The sequence below is a fragment of the Spermophilus citellus genome (genome assembly GCF_964194105.1).
Source record: "Spermophilus citellus genome assembly, chromosome: 5".
NCBI classification, from domain to species: domain Eukaryota; kingdom Metazoa; phylum Chordata; class Mammalia; order Rodentia; family Sciuridae; genus Spermophilus; species Spermophilus citellus.
Genome location: NC_138186.1, coordinates 9,458,742 through 9,477,444, shown reverse-complemented (window position 1 = coordinate 9,477,444; position 18,703 = coordinate 9,458,742). Strand labels below are relative to the sequence as shown.

The 18,703-nt window shown below is 50.5% G+C and overlaps 1 protein-coding gene across 5 annotated transcripts in view; it reads left to right on the top strand.

Annotated features, from left to right (window-relative positions):
* Positions 1-229: 229 nt before the first annotated feature.
* Positions 230-18,703, top strand: part of GMPR (guanosine monophosphate reductase) — a 46,303-nt gene continuing 27,829 nt past the window's right edge. For 3 of the 5 annotated variants that reach the window (XR_014022040.1, XM_081294759.1, XM_081294760.1), the window contains exons 1-4: positions 230-514; positions 7,082-7,201; positions 9,430-9,513; positions 12,620-12,793. Coding sequence is in view for 4 of the 5 variants with exons in the window: in XM_081294759.1 (XP_081150885.1) it covers positions 428-514; positions 7,082-7,201; positions 9,430-9,513; positions 12,620-12,793 (465 nt within the window). In the remaining variant the exon portion in view is untranslated. The remainder of the gene's footprint in view (positions 515-7,081; positions 7,202-9,429; positions 9,514-12,619; positions 12,794-18,703) is intronic. The other 2 variants (XM_081294757.1, XM_081294758.1) reach the window with 2 other exon arrangements.

The window sequence follows — 18,703 nt, the reverse complement described above, 5'->3', positions numbered from 1 at the left end:
GGATTGGCCTTCACTCTTGAATAAGGCGGTAATGCGCCAGGTCTCCTCTCCAAGGGGATCCTCGGTAATAGCCTAGATGGTGCACAGGTGCACAATTTCGTGGTAGCAATGAGCAGGACTGTACGCCCTGGGAAGTGGGAGACGTCCGCGGCCTCTCACCGGGCTCCTGGCTCTCCGGGCGCGGCCAAGGAGCGCGGGGGCGTGGCCACCGAGCGCGGGGCGGGGCGAACCAGCGCGGCCGGGGGCGCGGGGCGGGCGCGCTGAAGAGCCGGCTTGCGCGCGGGCCCGCGGGAGCCCGGGCCGCGGCACAGCAGCCCCGGCGACCGTGCCACGCACGCGCCCCACACCACCCTTGCCCCTCGCAGGCCGTGGCACTGTCGCCACCTCCGCCGCAGGAAGGAGCCGGCCGCCTTGCCGCGCCGGCACCATGCCTCGCATAGATGCGGACCTCAAGCTCGACTTCAAGGATGTCCTGCTCCGACCTAAGCGGAGCAGCCTCAAGAGCCGATCCGAGGTGGGGTCCATTTGAAACCTGACCCGGGACTGAGAATTTGTTTTCTGGGTGCCGCGGGGGAGGTAGTGGAAGGGTGGCAATGGGTCATCCTGCTTTTCTGTGTCGGAGGCTGGGTGCTGCCCACCTTTCCCCCGGGAAAGAGGAGGGCCAGTCGGCGCCCTGCCAGGACTTGAGCTGTCTGTAAGGACAGGGAGAATGGGGCCCGGTTCGGGCCTAAAATTCTAAATCAGTCCGGTTGGATGGGCAAGGGGAAGTTTACACTGAAACTGGACCACAGAGGAGCAAAGATCAAGTGGCCAGTAGACCTAGAATGGGGGTAGGGAGGCGCACTCCCGGGGAAAAGGAAACGGTGGAGCCGGGTGGAAAGCCAGAGCAAAACAACCGCAGATCCTTGCGATTTTTGGCAGCGTCTCCGCCTGCCGAGAACTGCTGCTGCTGCTGGGTGGACTTTAACAGAGCTGAAAACCGGGAGCCCCCGGAAGCAAGTTCACGGTTGACTTTCCGAGTTAAGGTGGCCTTGCCGGGAGCGGAGCTTGGGGACCGGTTCTTGGTGGCGCCGCGACATAGTCCTAGCCCAGCCTCAGCGAGAAGCAGAAAGCGCTGGGTTGAGGGTGGTAGGGCGAACTGGAAGCCTGGAGCCCTTTGCTTGTTTTGCCTTAATGAGATCAAAGCTTCCAGGAGCAGGTGGAGTCAGGCCTGGACATAGCCAGGGACTGGGGAAAAGGGAGGTCAGACCCTGAAGGACAAAGTAGTTTGAGGGGAAGGCAGAGTCCATAGGAGTAGTTATGGGCCAGGGACCTTGACTTTGCCTGTCTTCTGGGAGCTGAGAAACGGGAAACCACAGGGTCTGGAAGGCTGGGTCCGAAAGGGTAAAGTGGAGGACGCTGAGCCAGCGTGCCCAGCTTCGTTTCACCAGCTCCGCAAACAAGACCATAAATAAATCCCCTCAGAGAAGAAGAACTCCACTCCAGTGCCCAGGCCTGACTGCAGTGTTGGGTGCTGCCAGCTGAGGGCTTGTTGGGATCTGGACAGCCTCTCACAGTTCACCAAGTCACTTTCCCCAAGTGGCAGCATTGACTGCTGGAGCCAGGACAGGACAGGAAGCAGTGGGGGAGGACTGACGGACCCTTATCACCCCAGATTAGATGCCCCTGTGCCTGTCCTTCATCTTGTTCTTTTCAAAGGCACGAAAGAACTGGGCAAACTCTTGGAGCAAAAATAAAGTTTGGAAAACAGCCCTGGGCCTCTGGAAGTAGGAGCTGTAGGCAGTACCTGAGACAAGATAAAAGTGGGCATTCTGGGCGGAGTAATGATTTAGCAACCTGCAGTATTCTTTAAGTATTCCAAATTAATTTAGAAGAGAAATTATTTCTAAGAAAAAATACCTTCAAAACAAGGATATATGTGTTCTCTAACCAGAAAAATATTTTTAGGAAGGTAAAACATTTCCAAATTTATATAATGGAATGAATTCTTCCAGGGAACAATACAATATGGCATGCCACCCTTGGTTTTGTAATTTGGACTGATTGCTGCTATTAATATACAGTGGCACCTACAGTGAGAGGTGGGTGCCCTTCAGGAATGTTTTCCATGTCTCCAACTTTGTAGGAATTTGCCAGCTACCTGTCCGGAAGCTGCAGTTAACTGGTGTTGCCTTTCTGATTGGTTCTTCTAATGGTTTAGCTTCCTGGGGCAGGAGTTTGCTGCGTGGCTGGCCATTCCCCATGGTCTGACTTTACTTGCCTGAGTGGTGTTGAGGGATTTAATTAGGCCTTTCTAATTCCCTCTTAGTGATTCTCAATTTGCTGGTTGATGCCTGAAGTTTCATGTGCCAGATACAAACTTTAATTGCACAATCAGAAGCTTACAATGTGTGCACCCTGGTGGAAGTAATACTGTATACAAATTCGAAACTAAATAGCAGATGAAGGATTTTGAGCAGAGAGCAGGTTTGAGGGGATCCCAGAGAGAAAACCTACCTGGAAACAGTATCTGGCTGGGAAAAGAGTATTTTGGCAGTCACCCAGTTTGATCACGGGGGCAGTTTTGCTAAGAATGAGGTCCCAAATGGATCATAAGGGAATGAGCAGGAAGCAGAGAGGGAACATGATCTCCCGCTTAGAAGTTCAGTTCTCCTGCCCAAGGCTCACGATGATTTGGGGTCAGCTCTCAGAAGCAACAGGACAGGTAGAGGTGACACAGGTGGCCTTCATGTAGGTGCTACAGCTAGACAGTCATCTGTCGACCGTCCAGCTTTGGTTCAGAGGAAGGAAGTGCCACAGGTTTATGTGGGGACATTTTGGATAATCTTTTCAAAGGGGATGACTTTGTTAAGTCTTTGCCCTTTCCTGGTACACTGGGGAGTTCACATCCTGTGACTCCAGAGTATTTTCTTCCTTGGGACCCATTCCTGGCTTCGACATCAACCCTGGTCTTCGAGTTCAGTAAGAAAAAAATTTAACAATCAAATGCAACCCTAACCTTGGAAGTGTGGCGTTGAAGAGAGTTTGTACAGAAAATCACCCCTTTACCCTAAGGTGGAGAAGATGCCACTGACATTCCTTCTGCTTAAAACTCAGTGGTAAGTGTCACCAGCAGTCCAGTGAGAAGCTGTTACCTTCTGTCACTGGTTGGCCCAGGGCAGTGAGAGCACGGCCGAGTGGAGAGGCACTGGGTTGGGAGAGGGTTTTGGTCTAAGTTCTGTCCCTGTTACCTTTGTATTGGTTTCCTGGGGGCTTTTGCACCCAAATACCACAAACTGGATGACTAAATAAACAAAAATTTATTGTCTCCTGGTTCGGGAGGCTAGAGGTCCCAGACCAAGGCGATCAAGGGCTCAGAGGGAGAGTGAGTTCCATCCTCTCCTCACCTTCTTGTGTGTTTGACTGGCAGCTTTGGGCATTCCTTGGCATGCAAATACATCATGCCAACCTCTGCCCTCACCTCATCTCTACAATAAGTGTCATGTGCCCAGGTCCAAATTTCCCTGTTTGTAAGAACATCAGTCATACTAGACTAGGGACCTCACTAAGTTACCTCATTCTAACTTGACCAGTTGTAAAGACCCTTTCTCTGAGTCAGGTCACATATACAGGTACTGGAGGTTAGGACATCAGCCTCTTTTTGGGGAGACACAATTCAGCCTGCAACATCCTCCATAGAATTAGAAGGTTCCACGACTTGCTGTTAGTCACAAAAGCCTCCGGGTCACCTAGGGAGCCACTCCAGCATATACACACTGTCTCCAACACAAAGGTTTTGATTTATGACGTTTAGGGTGGCCTGGATATGTTCTCAGAAATCATCCTAAAAGGATTCTGCTGCGCACATGGTTGCTGCTGATACCCTTTCTATTTGTGGAACCTGTGCTGGCTGGTGATGTGGCAGCCGTGGGAGGGTCTCTGAGGCCTGAGGGCTCACATCCAGAGGACTGGGCTGGGATCACCAAGTACTGTCTTGCAAAAGGCTGGGGCCGAACCACACGATCACTCTTAGCCCTGAACTGTACCCTATTCTAGAAGACTAGAAGTGAGGGGAAACATTCATTATTTCATGTCTGTCAGGTCACTAGGCCTACAAAGATGAAAGGCAAGCCCCCTGTGCTCAGGTGAGACAGGTAATGAACAGTCTAGATAATGAAAGAACAGCTTATCTCACTATCATCCCTAGATTTTGGAAAAGTGTCTCCTGCCCTGGCCCCTACTTGTCCTCTGATGACTCTCCTCACTGGGCAGGGCCTGTGGGCTCTGTGGTTTCTTCTAGGGCTGGACTCCAAGTTCTCAGACTCTTGGGTATCCCTCCCCAGATGATATGAGCTTGTCCCAAGGCCTGCATGGGCCACCCCCTCCCAGGTGTGCTTTCCCAAGGACCAACTGCTTCAGGGGTGTGTCCCTCCCACCCAGAGTGGCTGAGTGACAATGTGTGCATGTGCACAAAACTTCACCTGCAGAGGTGTCTACACGTGCACTTAAGGACTTGAGAAGGGGACAGGGTTGTGGACTGAATGCCCACTCTACTGTGACCTTCCTGGCCCATAGAAGTCACTGATTGTGTCAGGGTAAGAGGATTGAGCATATTGTATGCAGCAAATTGTTAGCTTGACCCATGACATTGGATTATTTGGAATGTGATTTGTGGCTCTCTATTTGAACTTTTGAGCCCCCAAAACCAACTCAATAAAGTTGTGTTTAGAAGAGCAGTAGAAACATGTTTCTCAGGTGAAGGGGGGAATCTGTTATTTTCTGTTCCCTTTCAGATGGGGTTTACAGAGAGGGAATTTACAGGTGCTATATTTGGTACATGGGCCAGCTGTGGCAGATTAAACGCCAAGTTTTGTTCCTGGGAGGCTGGAATATTTAAAGTATTTATCTCTTAGCGAACAACTGGTCTGTTTTGGGTGTGTGTGTGTCTGGGTGAATAAGGCTGGGGAAAGATAATTTCATTACTCATTTTCAGAATGAAATATTGTAAAGAGTCTGCCTTCAGGGGGTTCTAGGGATCGAACCCAGGGTCTGTGCATGCCAAGCACTTCTGACCACCGAGTTACACCCCTAGCCCCAAGCATCTGCCTTATGGAGAAGACTAGAAGTGGAGGGAAACATTCATTGTTGAGGCCAGGGAACCTTTTCTGTGAAGTGCTGGTTGTTTTGTTTTGGTTTTGTACCGCTGACAGGTCTTGGTGTGCCAAGAAGAAGCCATTGTGGCCTCAGCCGGATGCAGAGTATAACAGCTCTCCCCATGCCTCTTGGAGGAGTAGAAGAAGAATCTGAGGCCAAGGAATTCTGATTGTTTTAAGCCCCTGAGCCAGAGTGTTACAGGGCCATTAGCAGCACAGAAGGTTGCAGCTAATAGACTCGCTCAGTCATTTTGCAGGATGTCAATAAAACTTGCTTCACCGGTGTAGAACCAAGAGTCATCATGAAGGAAGTAGATAAAAGGACCCAATGCCGCATATGTTCGAGCAATTACAGAGTCTCATTTCCCCTTGTTGACTGTAGTTTAAAGCCAGTGTAATCATATTGATGACATCATTCACCCAGGAAGCCTTCTGGACACGGAGCCCTGGGTGGAGAAGCAGGAGGAATGAAAAAGCGGAAGCGTCTGAGATGTCCCGCGGGGTTTTCTGACTTGATTCTGCTTGCTGCTTGCGTGAAATGAAACTTAAATCAGATGAAAAAGAATAAAAGGCCCTAGATAAACACTGGTAGGAAAGGATTATTGGTGGGGTTCTCAGGAAGCTGGAGTCATGTAGGTCTGAATTATTTTAGAAGCATAAGATTCATACTTGGGTCTCTCCTGCCAGTTTGCTGGGGCAAGCCCCCACCTCCATTGTGATCCGAATCTCTCAGGGTCCAGCCATGGAAGCCAGAAATGTGGGCTATTTCAAGCAGGGAATTTAGTGCAGGTTCCTAATACAGCTGAGAAGCCACATGGGATATTCAGGCCCCAGAGATGGCGAGGGTAAGAAGCTGCTCCTCCCCTAGGGTGAGAGTTGGCAGGAAAGATTGGCTCACTCTGAGAAACTTGGAACCAGGAGCACCCGGGCCTGAAGGACGCACAGCCATTCTGGAGAAGTTGCTGAAAAGGGATCTGGAAGAACCACCGGTGTCCCCCGTCTCCAACCACTATCCTTTGGTTTTTCTGCAGGGTCCTCCACTGGCCAAACTTGGTCAGAAACAAACTCAGAATGGAACCCATAGTGTGTGACCTTTCTGTGATAAGAGCAGGCCAGGACCTGCTTTGGGTCATAGATGTCATTGACTCCAGTAGCTTTGTATGAGTCCCTTGATTTGCACACTGCTGCTGCTAGCCCACCCTGCTAGCCGGCTATCCTGGGTTCCTGACAGCTGATAGTCCTAAAAGCCCACAAGTCAGAGTGACAGTGGATTTGGAGGCCTCCCTCCAGCTGTTTGCAAGTCAAAGAAAGGAACAAGTGTTTATATGCGTGGACATATGGTGGCAGTGAATGTCCCTCCAGCTCACTCAAAGATGCTCCTAATTACAAAACAGCTGCGGAGGTTGAGAGGCTAAGGGATTGATGATGGGGAGTTCACTGCAGGGTAGTGGTTCCAGGTGAAAGGTCAGCATTGCAGGGATCATCAAGGGAGGGAGGAAAGTCATCATTGGCAGGGGAGAACGGAATGGATTTTCTCAGAAGTGGAATGGTCCCTCCCGTGCTTGAAAGTTGGGAAAGGATATCACGTATGTGGATGCTTAGGGCCAGCGTGAGCCAGGTGGAGAATAGAGGCAGCAGTCGGGGAGGAGAGGCTAATAGAGGAGCGAAAGTTTCTGATTTGGAGCTTCGGCTTCGTGGAAGAATTCCCAGTGCCTTGTACTGGTGCTTGGGGGTGACCAGGCACCGTTTGAGCTTTTGCAGTTGGATACAACATGTTACTTGGATTCTTCAGGGATTCTCCTTTCTCCAGAACATCTGGAGTCAGAGCCCAAAGAGAATCCAGGGGCTGAGGGTCAGATGCTTCCTTTGTGTTCTTCTCACTTTCTCGGAGCACAGAAATGCTGCACCTATCCTGTAGAGCACTCACTCGTCGCTCTCTTGGCCCACAGGTGGATCTTGAGCGTACCTTTACATTTCGAAACTCAAAGCAGACCTACAAAGGGATTCCCATCATTGTGGCCAACATGGACACCGTGGGGACATTTGAGATGGCAGTCGTGATGTCACAGGTGAGATGGAAGGTCCTCCTGCTCCTGCGGCTCACAGTATGGTGAGGTTGGCAGGAGCCCACCCTGGACTTGCATTCTTTGGGCTTGGAGTCTATTTGTTGCTGCATCCACTTCTGTGAGAATGCCTGGGATAGACTTGGAAATTAGAGATTCACACGTAAGTTAGAACATGATAAGTGTTATAGAAGAGGGACATGGCTTTTAAAGTTAGGACTGGGGGACGTGGTCTGCAGTCTGTGCTACATAATGATTAAGCACCACTGGATATAATGTGTCTTAATTATTCTTAATTCACAACTCCACAGTTTAGGTTTATGGATGAGAAAACCTAGGCAGAAGGAGGGAGGGATGAGGGATAGCTTGCTTCGGGGCCTTTAGCCAGGTAGAAAGAGGCAGGACTTCATCCAAACTGACTCTAGAATCCAAGGGATTTCACTCAAATGACAGCTCTCAGGAGAATCTCAAGGCTCCTTTTGGCCAACTACTCATCTAATTGCCAATACGGAGAATTGGTAGCTTTGGGAAAATAAAGGAAATGCCGTTTGTAGGCAAGACTGGGTCTTGCATGGCTGTGTCTGACGTGCGGAGCCTCTCAGGGCCTCGGTGTGAGACGTTTGCCCATGGGTATGGGGTGGAGTGTCTGTTTCTGTCCATCATGCCTGCCAAGTGCAAGGGTAAATCCAATTAGTCGACAGAGCTTCTCACGGTGGGCAGCAAGTCTAGCAGCAGGAGGCGCCGGGCCTCATGATTAGGGAGTGATTAGAGTGAAAGGATTCTCAAACAAATTATGAGCTCACAAAACAGAGCAGGGGGTCGTCCATCTGACCGTATGACCTGTTGTATCCTCTGTCAGTTCTCAGTCCCCAGGGAGCTTTGGGCCAGAGGCTAATAAATTAATTGCTACACGGATGTGGCATTTTTTGGCTCCATCTTTCCCTTCTCTGCTGTCATTAGCTGCTATTAATGAACAACCTATTAGTGTATGCTATGGTTTGGATAAGTGGCCCCCAAAGACGTGCTTTACTAGATGATGTTGGAGCCTTTACAGGGGGTGGAGGGCCTTAGGTGGAGGTCAGTATGTCCTTGGGGGCCTGCCTTAGAAGGGGATTGTGGGATCCAGCCTCTTCCTCATTCCCTTTTGCTCTCTGGCTTGTGATGAGGTAAGTGGTTTTGCGCCTACCATAAGGTGCTGCCTCACCACAGTTCCAAACAGTGGAGCCCATTGTTCGTGGACTGGAACCTCCAACACTGTGAACCCAAATAAACATTTTCTCCTAATAAGTGAACTGTCTCAAGTGTCTTCACATAGCCACAGAAAGCTAACTAACAGTGGAAAAATGAAGAGAATCAGGGAATAATAAATTGCTTGGTTAATTCACGTATCAAATTATTATTAGTCCATTAAAAACTTGCTGTGTCCTCCCCATTTTCAGCATGAAAGTTTCCCCATGAATGAGATCACGAAGCTAATAATACTGTTCAAACTTATTCGGAGAAGGAAATGAAATAATGCCTGCCAAGCACTGGCACGATGATAGTAAAGGCTGGGTCGAGAGGCAGAGATTTAGGGTTACAGTTTGTGTAATCCCCTTCCTTAAGCATGTCAACTGTCTGATGGGTTTAGCTTGTAACAAGAAGCAGTTAGCAAAGAGTGAACACAAGAAAAAGCTTTCACATATTGTTACTGGAGTCCCACGTCGGAGGGCCTACTCTGAGGACCCCCCCAAAATCAGGTCTGGCCACTCACCCCAAAAAACAAACATAAAAAGTAATGGTGAAAAGCAGGAAAGGAACTTTTCATCTATATCACCTTATTGGGAAAGCAAAATAGGTCCAATGTCAGCCTGTCTAGGGGTGTTGACAGGGGCCTGAGGTTTAAGTGAGGAAGGGATCCGGGCATGAGGCAGTCTGGGAGAGCCTGCGGTCTGGTTGGTCATTCTTGCTTCTGGTTTTGGGAGGCCCTTATTGCTTGATGAGGGGCAGCCTCCACTCTGCAGGATGTTCATCCATCAGACCCGCAGTCCTGGAAGGAGGCATCTTGGTTCTCATGAGACCACTGCTCCTGCTTGGGGTGGGGGTCGGGGGAGACTCATCTGGCTGATTTCCTGCAGAGCCTGCTGTTCCAGGAAGATGCAGGGAAATGGCTGGAGACTTCTAGGTGCTGCTCCAGGGGAGAGGGCTCCTGTGGCTGCTCATCTTAATACCATTGTCACCAACTTGTTTCCTAGCACTCGATGTTTACAGCGGTTCATAAGCATTACACCCTGGAAGAGTGGAAGGTTTTTGCCTCAAAGCACCCAGAATGTCTTCAGGTAAGACTCTGCTAAGGTTTGTCTCCAAGTACCTCCGGGAAGAGAGAGTTGTCAGAAGCCTGTGAATCAGCAGATAGATACACTGGGGTGGTGGTTCCCAGCCCTGTGTCACTCCAAGGGCTTGCTGATTCCACCTGCTCTGTGGCACCTTATGTAAATACTAGGGTTTACCTGCTCTCCCTGGAGAGGTGAAGTGTTTTCTATCAGCTCCCAGGGAGACCTGTGCTTCTGGCCAGGTGTTTCAGGGTAGACCCAGCCCGTGTAAAACCCTCCATTGCAGCAAGTCGTTTTGGAGTTCAGTAAGCAGTGTGCTGCTGGAACAACTTTCATCAGATAGGAAGTGCCACTGAGATCAGGGAAAAGTGGACCCTCGTATGGTGCTGGCAGGAATGCGAGATACTTTGGAAAACAGCCTGGCAGATTCTCAAAAGGTGAAACCTAAGAGTTGCTGCAGGACCTGGCAGTTGTTTCTAGGTGTGGATCTAGCACACGTGAAAACACACACACACACACACACACACACACACAGAAACTTGTCAATGTGTTTTCATAGGAGCATTATTTCTAGCAGCTTCAAAGCAGAAAGAGCCCAAATATCCATCAGTAGCTGGAGAGGTAAACAAATTAGGATGTAGCCACGTGATAGCAGATAGTATTATTCAGCCACAAGAAGGAATAATGGACTGGTTCTTGTGGCCGCGTGGATAAAGCTTGAATGTTTTGCTAAGTCAAAAAGCCAGATGCAAAGTTATTCTGTTAGCATGAATTGTCCAAAATGCGCAAATCTGTAAACATAAACTGGATTAAGGAAGCGGGAGGCAGAAGAGGGGTGATGGTTAAGAAGTGTGGGAGTTTCTTTTTGGGAATCATGAAAATGTTTTAAAATTGGTTGTCATGAGGCTGGGGTTACAGCTCAGTGGTGAGTACTTGCCTGGCATGTGTGAGGCCCTGGGTTCAATCCTCAGCACCACATAAAAATAAATAAAATAATTGTGTCCATCTATAACTAAAAAACAATACAGTAAAAAATAATTGGTTGTGGTGAGCACACAACTCTGAGTTTGCCAAAAGTCATGGAATTGTGCACTCCGGGTATGTCCCATCTCAGAAAAGTGTTCAGGGAAAAAAAAAAAAAAAGGACAACTTTAAAACAGCAATAGAAATTCCTAGGGTAGCACTGTCCTTCCTGAACCTACAGGAGGCTTGACCCAGATTCAGCAGGGAGGTCTCCTAGGGTGACAGTTCTCCCTTCCCAGTCAGCTCATTTGTGATTCGAAGAGGATTTGGGACATTAACTGCCTGGTAGGGGGCGGGTCTCTCTGCTGCTGCTCCCACCCTCCTTTAGTTAGGGGTGGGCTTCATTATTGAGAAGGTGGTTTTTTTTTTTAAAAAGAGAGAGAGAGAGAGAGAGAGAGAGAGAGAGAGAGAGAGAGAGAGAGAGAGAGAGAGAATTTTTTAATCTTTATTTTTTAGTTTTCGGCGGGCACAACATCTTTGTTGGTATGTGGTGCTGAGGATCGAACCCGGGCCGCACGCATGCCAGGCGAGCGCGCTACCACTTGAGCCACATCCCCAGCCCGAGAAGGTGGTTTTGGAGAGGAAATCATTTTGTTCAACAGCAAGTCCTTCATTTTTTTGCTGAATTGTATTCAAATGAATTAGACCATTGTCCCTGGCTGTGGGTGGGGGACTGGTTCTAGGACCACTCCACAGACACCAAACTTCTCGAATGCACAAGTGTTTCCATAAATTTGCATATAAACTAGGCATATCTTCATGCACCCTTGAGATCAGACCAGATGTGTTCGGGCCTGCACCATTAACCCATCTCTAGATGGCGTGCCTGATTGAGTGTTCATGCTCTGTAGACAGTTGTTACCTGTATTTTTCAGAGACTGGAGCCCTGGGCCAGAGGCTTGACTCCAGAGGTCCCAGCAAACCGACATGGTCACTTTCCCCACAAAACAAAACAGAAAAGTAATAGGGAGAGCAAGCAAAGCACTGCCATCAGCTGGGCCACCTTGGGAAGGCACAGTGAGACCCAGCATCTCAGCCTGGGGTCAGTGCTGCGTGCAGCTTCGGGTTTAATTAGGGAGGTGTGAGGTCTGCGCAGGGGGTGGTCTCCGTCCAGGTGTTAGGTTGATACCTATTTCTGTTCTGCAAGGTGGCTCCCAGGAAGGCCTTGTGGCTTGAGGGGCAATTTCCACTTGTCACTCAGGGTGTTTGTCCATCACACTGTGATCCTGAAGGGGGCAGTTTAGTTCCCATGAGGTGATTGTCCCTGCCTTCAGGGGAACAGTCCTATGGAGTGAGCTCTTGGAAGTTGTAGGACAATGAGAAGTTCTAGGTGCCACACCAGGAGTTGGATGCTGTAGAGGCTGACAGTCAAATGTCCCTGAAATTCAGTCTTGGAGGGGGATGAGATAGGCCGGGTAAATGTGAGGCTAGGAAACCTCTTAGTACTCATTTTTAGTGAGCCCTGCCGCAGTGATTAACATGGCTGTGCGCAGAGCTGGGCAGGGGCCTGACCGCGGGTCGAAGCTAATAAAGAGGACAGGTCACAAAATGGAGGCAGAGTCGCCAAGCTTTGTCCTGTTCTGTTTCCCATAGGACATCTGCAGGCCTAAGTGAAGTCACTGCGGTTAGCAGAGGCAGCACCTCTAAGTCCCTCTTCCAGGTTGAGTGTCCCCACTTTGTTCTTGCTGAAAAGTTCCTCCCTCTTACCTGTCGAGTTTCTGTGCCATGATATGTTTATATGGGTGGCTCCACTGTTTATAGTTCCACACAGGAATCTTGAGAAAATGCAATGAAAGCCAAGGACAATATCTCCTGCATATTTAAGAATCTGTTTACTGAAAAGTTTTAGTGGCTGAGGCCCAGGTTTGAGGATATGTGTAATGCCAAGGTAGAAAAGATGATGATCGAAGTTGATCTGGTTTAGGGACACAGCTCTCCTCTGTCTCCTGAGCAGACCTGCTGTGAGTTGATCAGGTGGAACCTGCCAGGGATGCCTTTTTGTCCCCAGAGAAGCCACCTGGGAGGAGGCAGGGGGGTCTGCCAGGAATGCTCCTGCTCATGTTGACATTCTTGCTTCATCTTGGTACAGCACATGGCTGTAAGTTCGGGCAGTGGACAGAATGATCTGGAAAAGATGAGCAGCATCCTGGAAGCCGTGCCGCAGGTGAAGTTCATCTGCCTGGATGTGGCCAACGGCTATTCCGAACACTTTGTAGAGTTCGTGAAACTGGTCCGGGCCAGGTTTCCCGAGCACACCATCATGGTAAGTACAGTGGGATATTTCAAGGTGAGGAGGCAGAGGGATTCAGTGTGAGGGGGACCTGCATTCTTGTCATAGCCTCTTATTAAAAGGCTAGTTTGGAATCATTAGGAAAAGGAGAGGCAGCCGTGTGTGGTGGTGCACACCTGTAATCCCAGCAACTGAGGCTGAGCAGGAGGATCACAAGTTCAAGGCCAGTCTCAGCGACTTAGTGAGGCCCTGTCTCCAAATAAATACAAAGGGCTGAGGATGTGGGTAGTAGTAATACTGCTACCCCTCTGCACACCTCTGCCTCCAAACCCCCCAAAAAGGAAAGGTAGCCACCTTGGAAGATCTGGAAACTCACTTTCCACTATAAAAATAAAACCCCACTTTCTTATTTTTGCTAAATATCATTCAGTGTTTCTTACCAGATGAGACCTTTGAAAAAGGGTCTTACCACCTTCAGCAAAGAGCATGTGTTAAGGTAGGAAACACATAACAGGGTTTCAGTTCAGCAGGGTTGTGTCCTCTGCACTGCACCCCGATTCTGCCGTGAGCACTGGACTCCACCACGGGAACCTCATGCAACAACGGTGGTCGGCCGATGGGCGTGTTGTTTTATCACGTGGGATCTGTTTCCTGACTGTCCTGATCACTAGCACCCTCACTAGTTAGAATGCATATTTGTGACTTCTGGGAACGGTGGATTTGCAGAAAAAAAGAAGTTGAAATCTCTAGAGTTGGGCCTTTGGGAAAATTTGTATCGTAGTTATTCTTTCTTGGTCTCAATTTCCGCAGTGATCACAGGTCGTCTGCTGGGTGTTTCACCTGCCCTCAGCTTTTTTTGCCCTGATTTCTCCGCACATTTCATCAGGGCAAGGAAGTTGGGGGGCCCAAATTATTGGTTAATGGAGTTTAGTCTTCTGTGAAGGGACTTCTGAGGATCCTTAAGTCTTTTTATGCTTTCCAGCCCACCAGGAGAAAGAGGTAAGAACTGAGCTGAGGCTGGCAGCTGTGTCAGGGAGGAGTGGGCAGGAAGTGGCAAAACTCTTCTTACCCTGCGTGACAGCTCAGCTCACTTTAAAAACAGTGGGTTCAATTCTGTGAAATAATGAGGAATCTGCTTCTGAGACGGAACTCCTCAGCAGTCCTCTAGGTAAGGGGCCTGCAGAGTCTTTTGTTGTAAGATTTGGTCTTGGACCTGATTCCTAGGAGCTCCCCTGGGTGTCTCTTCATCGCATCCTTTACGGTAGCCATGACCAATATCCTAAACCAGTAAGTCTGAGCTTCCTTGTCCAAAGTTTCCATGGGTCTGAGCAGCTCCGGCAGAGGCCTTGGGAAGGGGCTCATGGGAGCTGCCAGTTGGTTCAGGATTTGTGGGTAACCTCCTTGTGACTGGCACCTGAGGTCAGAACCGAGTTGAATGGTAGGGTGCCTGGTGGGACAGTTGCTTGGTGTGTGTGGGGGACCGTTCCCTGAAGTGTTCTCTACTGTGACAAATATGAGGAGTAAGAAAAAGTTGCATGTTTGTGTGTTTTTTTTTTTCTTTATAAGTACCTGCTGGTTTCAGGAGGTTCATGTCAATCTCCTGTCGTCTTTGTTAGATCTCTGCAAAGATAGAAAGGGTCATCCCATATGTACTACAGATCAGGAATCTTAAACTCTGATTTGTTCTTGGTTTGGGGAATTTTCATAAAACACATCCACGTAAGTCTGAAGGCCATGCCAGCCGCCCGTTGAGGTGTGCCGGACACGCCCCTGCCCTCCTTAACCTTCCCCAGGACAGTTCCCTGCCTCCTGGTCCCCAGGTCACACAGTTGACCTCTGGGCTGGCAGTGGAAGGCATCGCTCCTGCCCCTGGTCCTGAGGACCCACTGGGTTTCTCTGTCCACCCCCCCCCCCCCCATGGTAGCTTTTTCCTGGGACATTTTAAAGAAGGAACTGGAAGCTGACTTCCAGAACAGCAGGAGCCCCAGCCTTGCCTGGACCTGGTGGCCCGTAAACGGCATTCATCATGGAACTCCAGTTCTCTAACCCTGCCCAGGCTGGCCACAGACCTCACAGGTCATTGCGGAGGAGGCCTCCTGTTTATTCCTTCCTGAGAGGAGGAGAGGGGGCTGCTATTGACTGACTTGTCTGAGGTCTGGGTCCTCTCTGCTCCCTGGCCTCTCCTGGGTTAGTTGCTCTGGAGACGCAGGGATTGGTTAGGACACGGGAAGCCACTCTCTCCATCTCCTGACATCATGGCCCCAGGTTAGTTTCGAAGCACTAATCAGAAATTACACAGGTGATTTAGTAGCTCCACTTTATGTCTTCAGTAACTTTATAAATTGAAATATGAGATTCAGAAGAACATATAAAACATGGAGGTTTAATAAATAATCATAAAATAAGCACACGTCAGCTCACCTGTACGCAGGAGCCCTTGACTTCCTGCCTCAAGTGAAACACCCATCCCGACTGTGGTCCTCTCTTCCTTCTTTGTGGTTTGCCACTTACTTCTGCAGTCCTAAATGACACTTAGATTCTGCCCGGTTTTGAAACTTAAGTGTTCATCTCTATATCTTTTGAATCTGCTTTTCCTCGACGGTGCGTTTGAGATTTCCCAGGGTGTTTTCTCAGCTGCATAGTACTCCATGGTTTCTGGGGCTGAGCTTAATACTCTTGCCCAGCTGCCTCCCTTGCTCTTTTCCTGTCTCTATCCTTTGTAGCTGGTTTCAGCACCATTAAAATTACTTATTGGCTCCCCTTAGTCCATTTGGGCCGCTGTGCCCTTATGACCTGGTCGCCTCTCAAAGGTGCCACTTCCCAATATGGGGACTAGGTGTCGAGAAATGAAATTGAGGAGGACACAGACGTTCAGAGGCAGCACTTCTGCAGTCAGGGTGGGCACAGGAGCTGAGCGGCCTGGGGGCATTGTATGTGTCCAGCTCTCTCTGTCCTCTCGTGTGAGGGTGCTGGTGGCTGGAGGATGCTGGGGTCCCCCCAGGCAGAGCGGCATTTCCCAGCAGGTGCTTGTCAGCAGTGAGTCTACCCAGGGCATGTGCTCTGAGGATCGCCTCTGGCCGGGAGAGGCAGGGGGTTGTGTTGAGAAGGGTGGGGAAGTGAGCCTCACTTCTCTGCATGGTGGCTCCCCAGACCTCCCTTCTGCTGCTCCAGAGAGCTGGCCTTGCTGAGAAGGGAGGTAGGTGACCACTGCATAGCCCAGAGGGCCTGTGTGCCACCCTTCAGGGACAGAGACCAGGAGCAACGGGACCAGCAGGAAGGAGCGTGGCCAGGTGGGGCAGGGAAAGGGTACTGTGGCCAGTGCAGGGTCTGGGGTTGCTAAGGGGTGGTGCAGGGTGGACGCAGAGTTCCCACAGCCCTCAGAGGGCCTCCTACTGAGGGCCTCTCCACCCAGCACCTGTTGGCTGGCCCTGGAGGTGTTCTGCTTGCCCTTGTTGGTTTCCTCAGCGATGGGCAGGAGCGTTGGCAGAGGTGGGTGTTGGTTGCTGAGCCATTCTTCACCTCCGCTGACCCCTGAAATCTTTGATTCATTCAGAGGCCCCAGCACTCTTGCCCCTGGCTCTCGTGGTTTTGCACACGTGATTTCCCTGCGGCTTTTGGAGGCACTGTGAGGACTGAGGGTGCATTCACATTCCCCAGGGTTTTGGAGCTGAAAGGTGCTGGGTGGGGTCCTGAGCCTTAATACAAGGCCCAGTAGAAGGCGAGCTCAGGAGCACTCTGGCCAGAGCTGGCCACACCTCTGTGTCATGACCTGGGGTGGTCTCACTGCCCGGGTTTTTCTTGCCATGCCCCTCAGGTGAGCCTTGCCAGAGGTGGGGACTTTCCAGCAGCATCTTTGGCAGAAAAGAGACCCTGTGCAGGGTCTGGCTGTTAGGAGACTGTAGCAGTGTTAAGGCATGGGCCTGGTGGCTTTCAGACAGGACAAAGAACCCCGTTTTCTTGGGTATGTTCTAGGTACTGTGGGAAGAGGCAGTAACTGGATTAGGTACTTCTTTTATGTTTTCATTATTTGGGTTTGGGTTTTGTTGGTGGTGGTGCTGGGGATAGAACACGGGACCTCATACATGCTAAGCTGGTGGTTTACCCCTGAGCCACTCCCCAGCCCAGCATTTCTATTTTAATACTACCTCTTAGAGTGGGCATGATGCCACTCATGTGAAACCTAGTCTCACAGAAGCCAGGGGTTCTGTGAAAGGTGGGCCTGGCTTTCAGGGCCAGGTGACCTGCCTCGGGGCCTGTGATCTTGCAGTTATGCCAGGTCACATCCAAACATGGAGGTCCCGCTGTGGGCTCTGGGGAGGGCTTCAGTGCAGACGGCTTGTTGTGGCCTGGGAGACCTAAGCCACTCCTGTTAGACCAGAGGCCGGCCCAGACTCGGCATTTCTACGCAGGAGCCTGGCTCAATCAGCTGCCTTCTCTCTCCACCTATCATCATGAGACAGGGCTCAAGCCACATGCCCCACACCTCTGCCCAGAGAGGGGGACACTTCCTTGCATGGACCCAGTGGCTCTGCCAGTCAGTGTGTTACAGCTGACAGCACCGTGCTGGGTTTTCGGCGGGGGGGGGGGGGGGGGGGTTGTGTTTTTTTTTTTTTTTAAATATATATGTTTTTTAGTTGTAGGTGGACACAATGCCTTTATTTTATTCATCTTTATGGGGTGCTGAGGGTGGAACCCAGGGCCTCACAAGACAAGTGCTCCACCGCTGAGCCCCAGGCCCAGCCCACGGGTTTTCTGTTTTCATTCTCTTTCTGGAACCCACTGAAAGCTACCAAGGGCCTCAGAGGTCCAGGGGGAGTGCGTCTCTCTGGGAACCACATAATCAACTCAGCTCTGTTTTCTGAAGGGCGGCGATCACCTGGACTGCACGGGCAGCGAGAGTGGTGCTGTGCGCAGGGACGGGAGAGGGCCTGAGGCGCTCCTCACCCCCCTCACCTTGCCAGGCCCAATCCCCCTCCTAACCCCTCCCTTTTCTCATTCTGTGGCAAGGTCTTCCCTTGGCCCAGGGCCAGCCAGTGCCCAGGGTAGACAATGATGAATTTGGGTGGTGGAAACTTCTGGAGATGAACAACGGTTGCGTTACAGTGTGAATGGATTTAATGCCGACCATATATTGAAAATAGTGAACTTGATCCCAGATGTCACTCACTCAAACCTCAACAATTGTGAGAAGAGTCACAACAGAAATCACTGTTACAGGGCGGGATTGACATTTACGGGGCGTTGCTGGGCGCTGGGCGGAGAACTGGACAGGTTTCTTTGTGAACCTTGTAATAACCGCATGTGGGGACGCCTGGCCCCGTTTTATAGCAGGATCAACCAAGACTCAGAGTTGAAGGGACTTGCTCCAAACTACCCAGGAAAAGGGAGATCTGGTGTTGGACTCGGGGGTCTTTTTGGATTGTGTTTGCCACGGGTGGGGGTCTAAAGGGAAGCTGGAAAAATGGGAGCGAGCAGTTTCGAGTTTTGGTTTTGCACAGAGGATTTTGGTCTCTTTGGGTCACTCGAACGAGATACCACGAACTGGTAGCTTATGGGTATCGTGAGTCTATTTCGCACAGTTCAGGAGGCCGATGTGTGCCTGGCGTGAGCCTGGTGGACAGGCGTGGTCTCGTCACTGTGTCTTCGTGTAGTGGAGGGGTGAGGACTCCTGGGCTCTCTTGCTTTGATTTTATCTGCACTGCTCCATCCCGGAGGGTCTTCCCCATAACCTGATGACCCCCAAGGCCTTGCCTTCAGCACCCTCACTCTGGGGGAGGGTTTCAACACCTGAAGTCTGGCGAGAGACAAACCCTCAGACCGCGGCAAGCCTTGTCACCTCGTGTCTTTCCCCTGGTCCTCGCACATCTCTGACGCAGAGGAGTGGCTGCTCCATCCAGAGTGGGAGGGAGCCCGGGAGCCGCCTGACCTCCCTGGGCAAGGGGG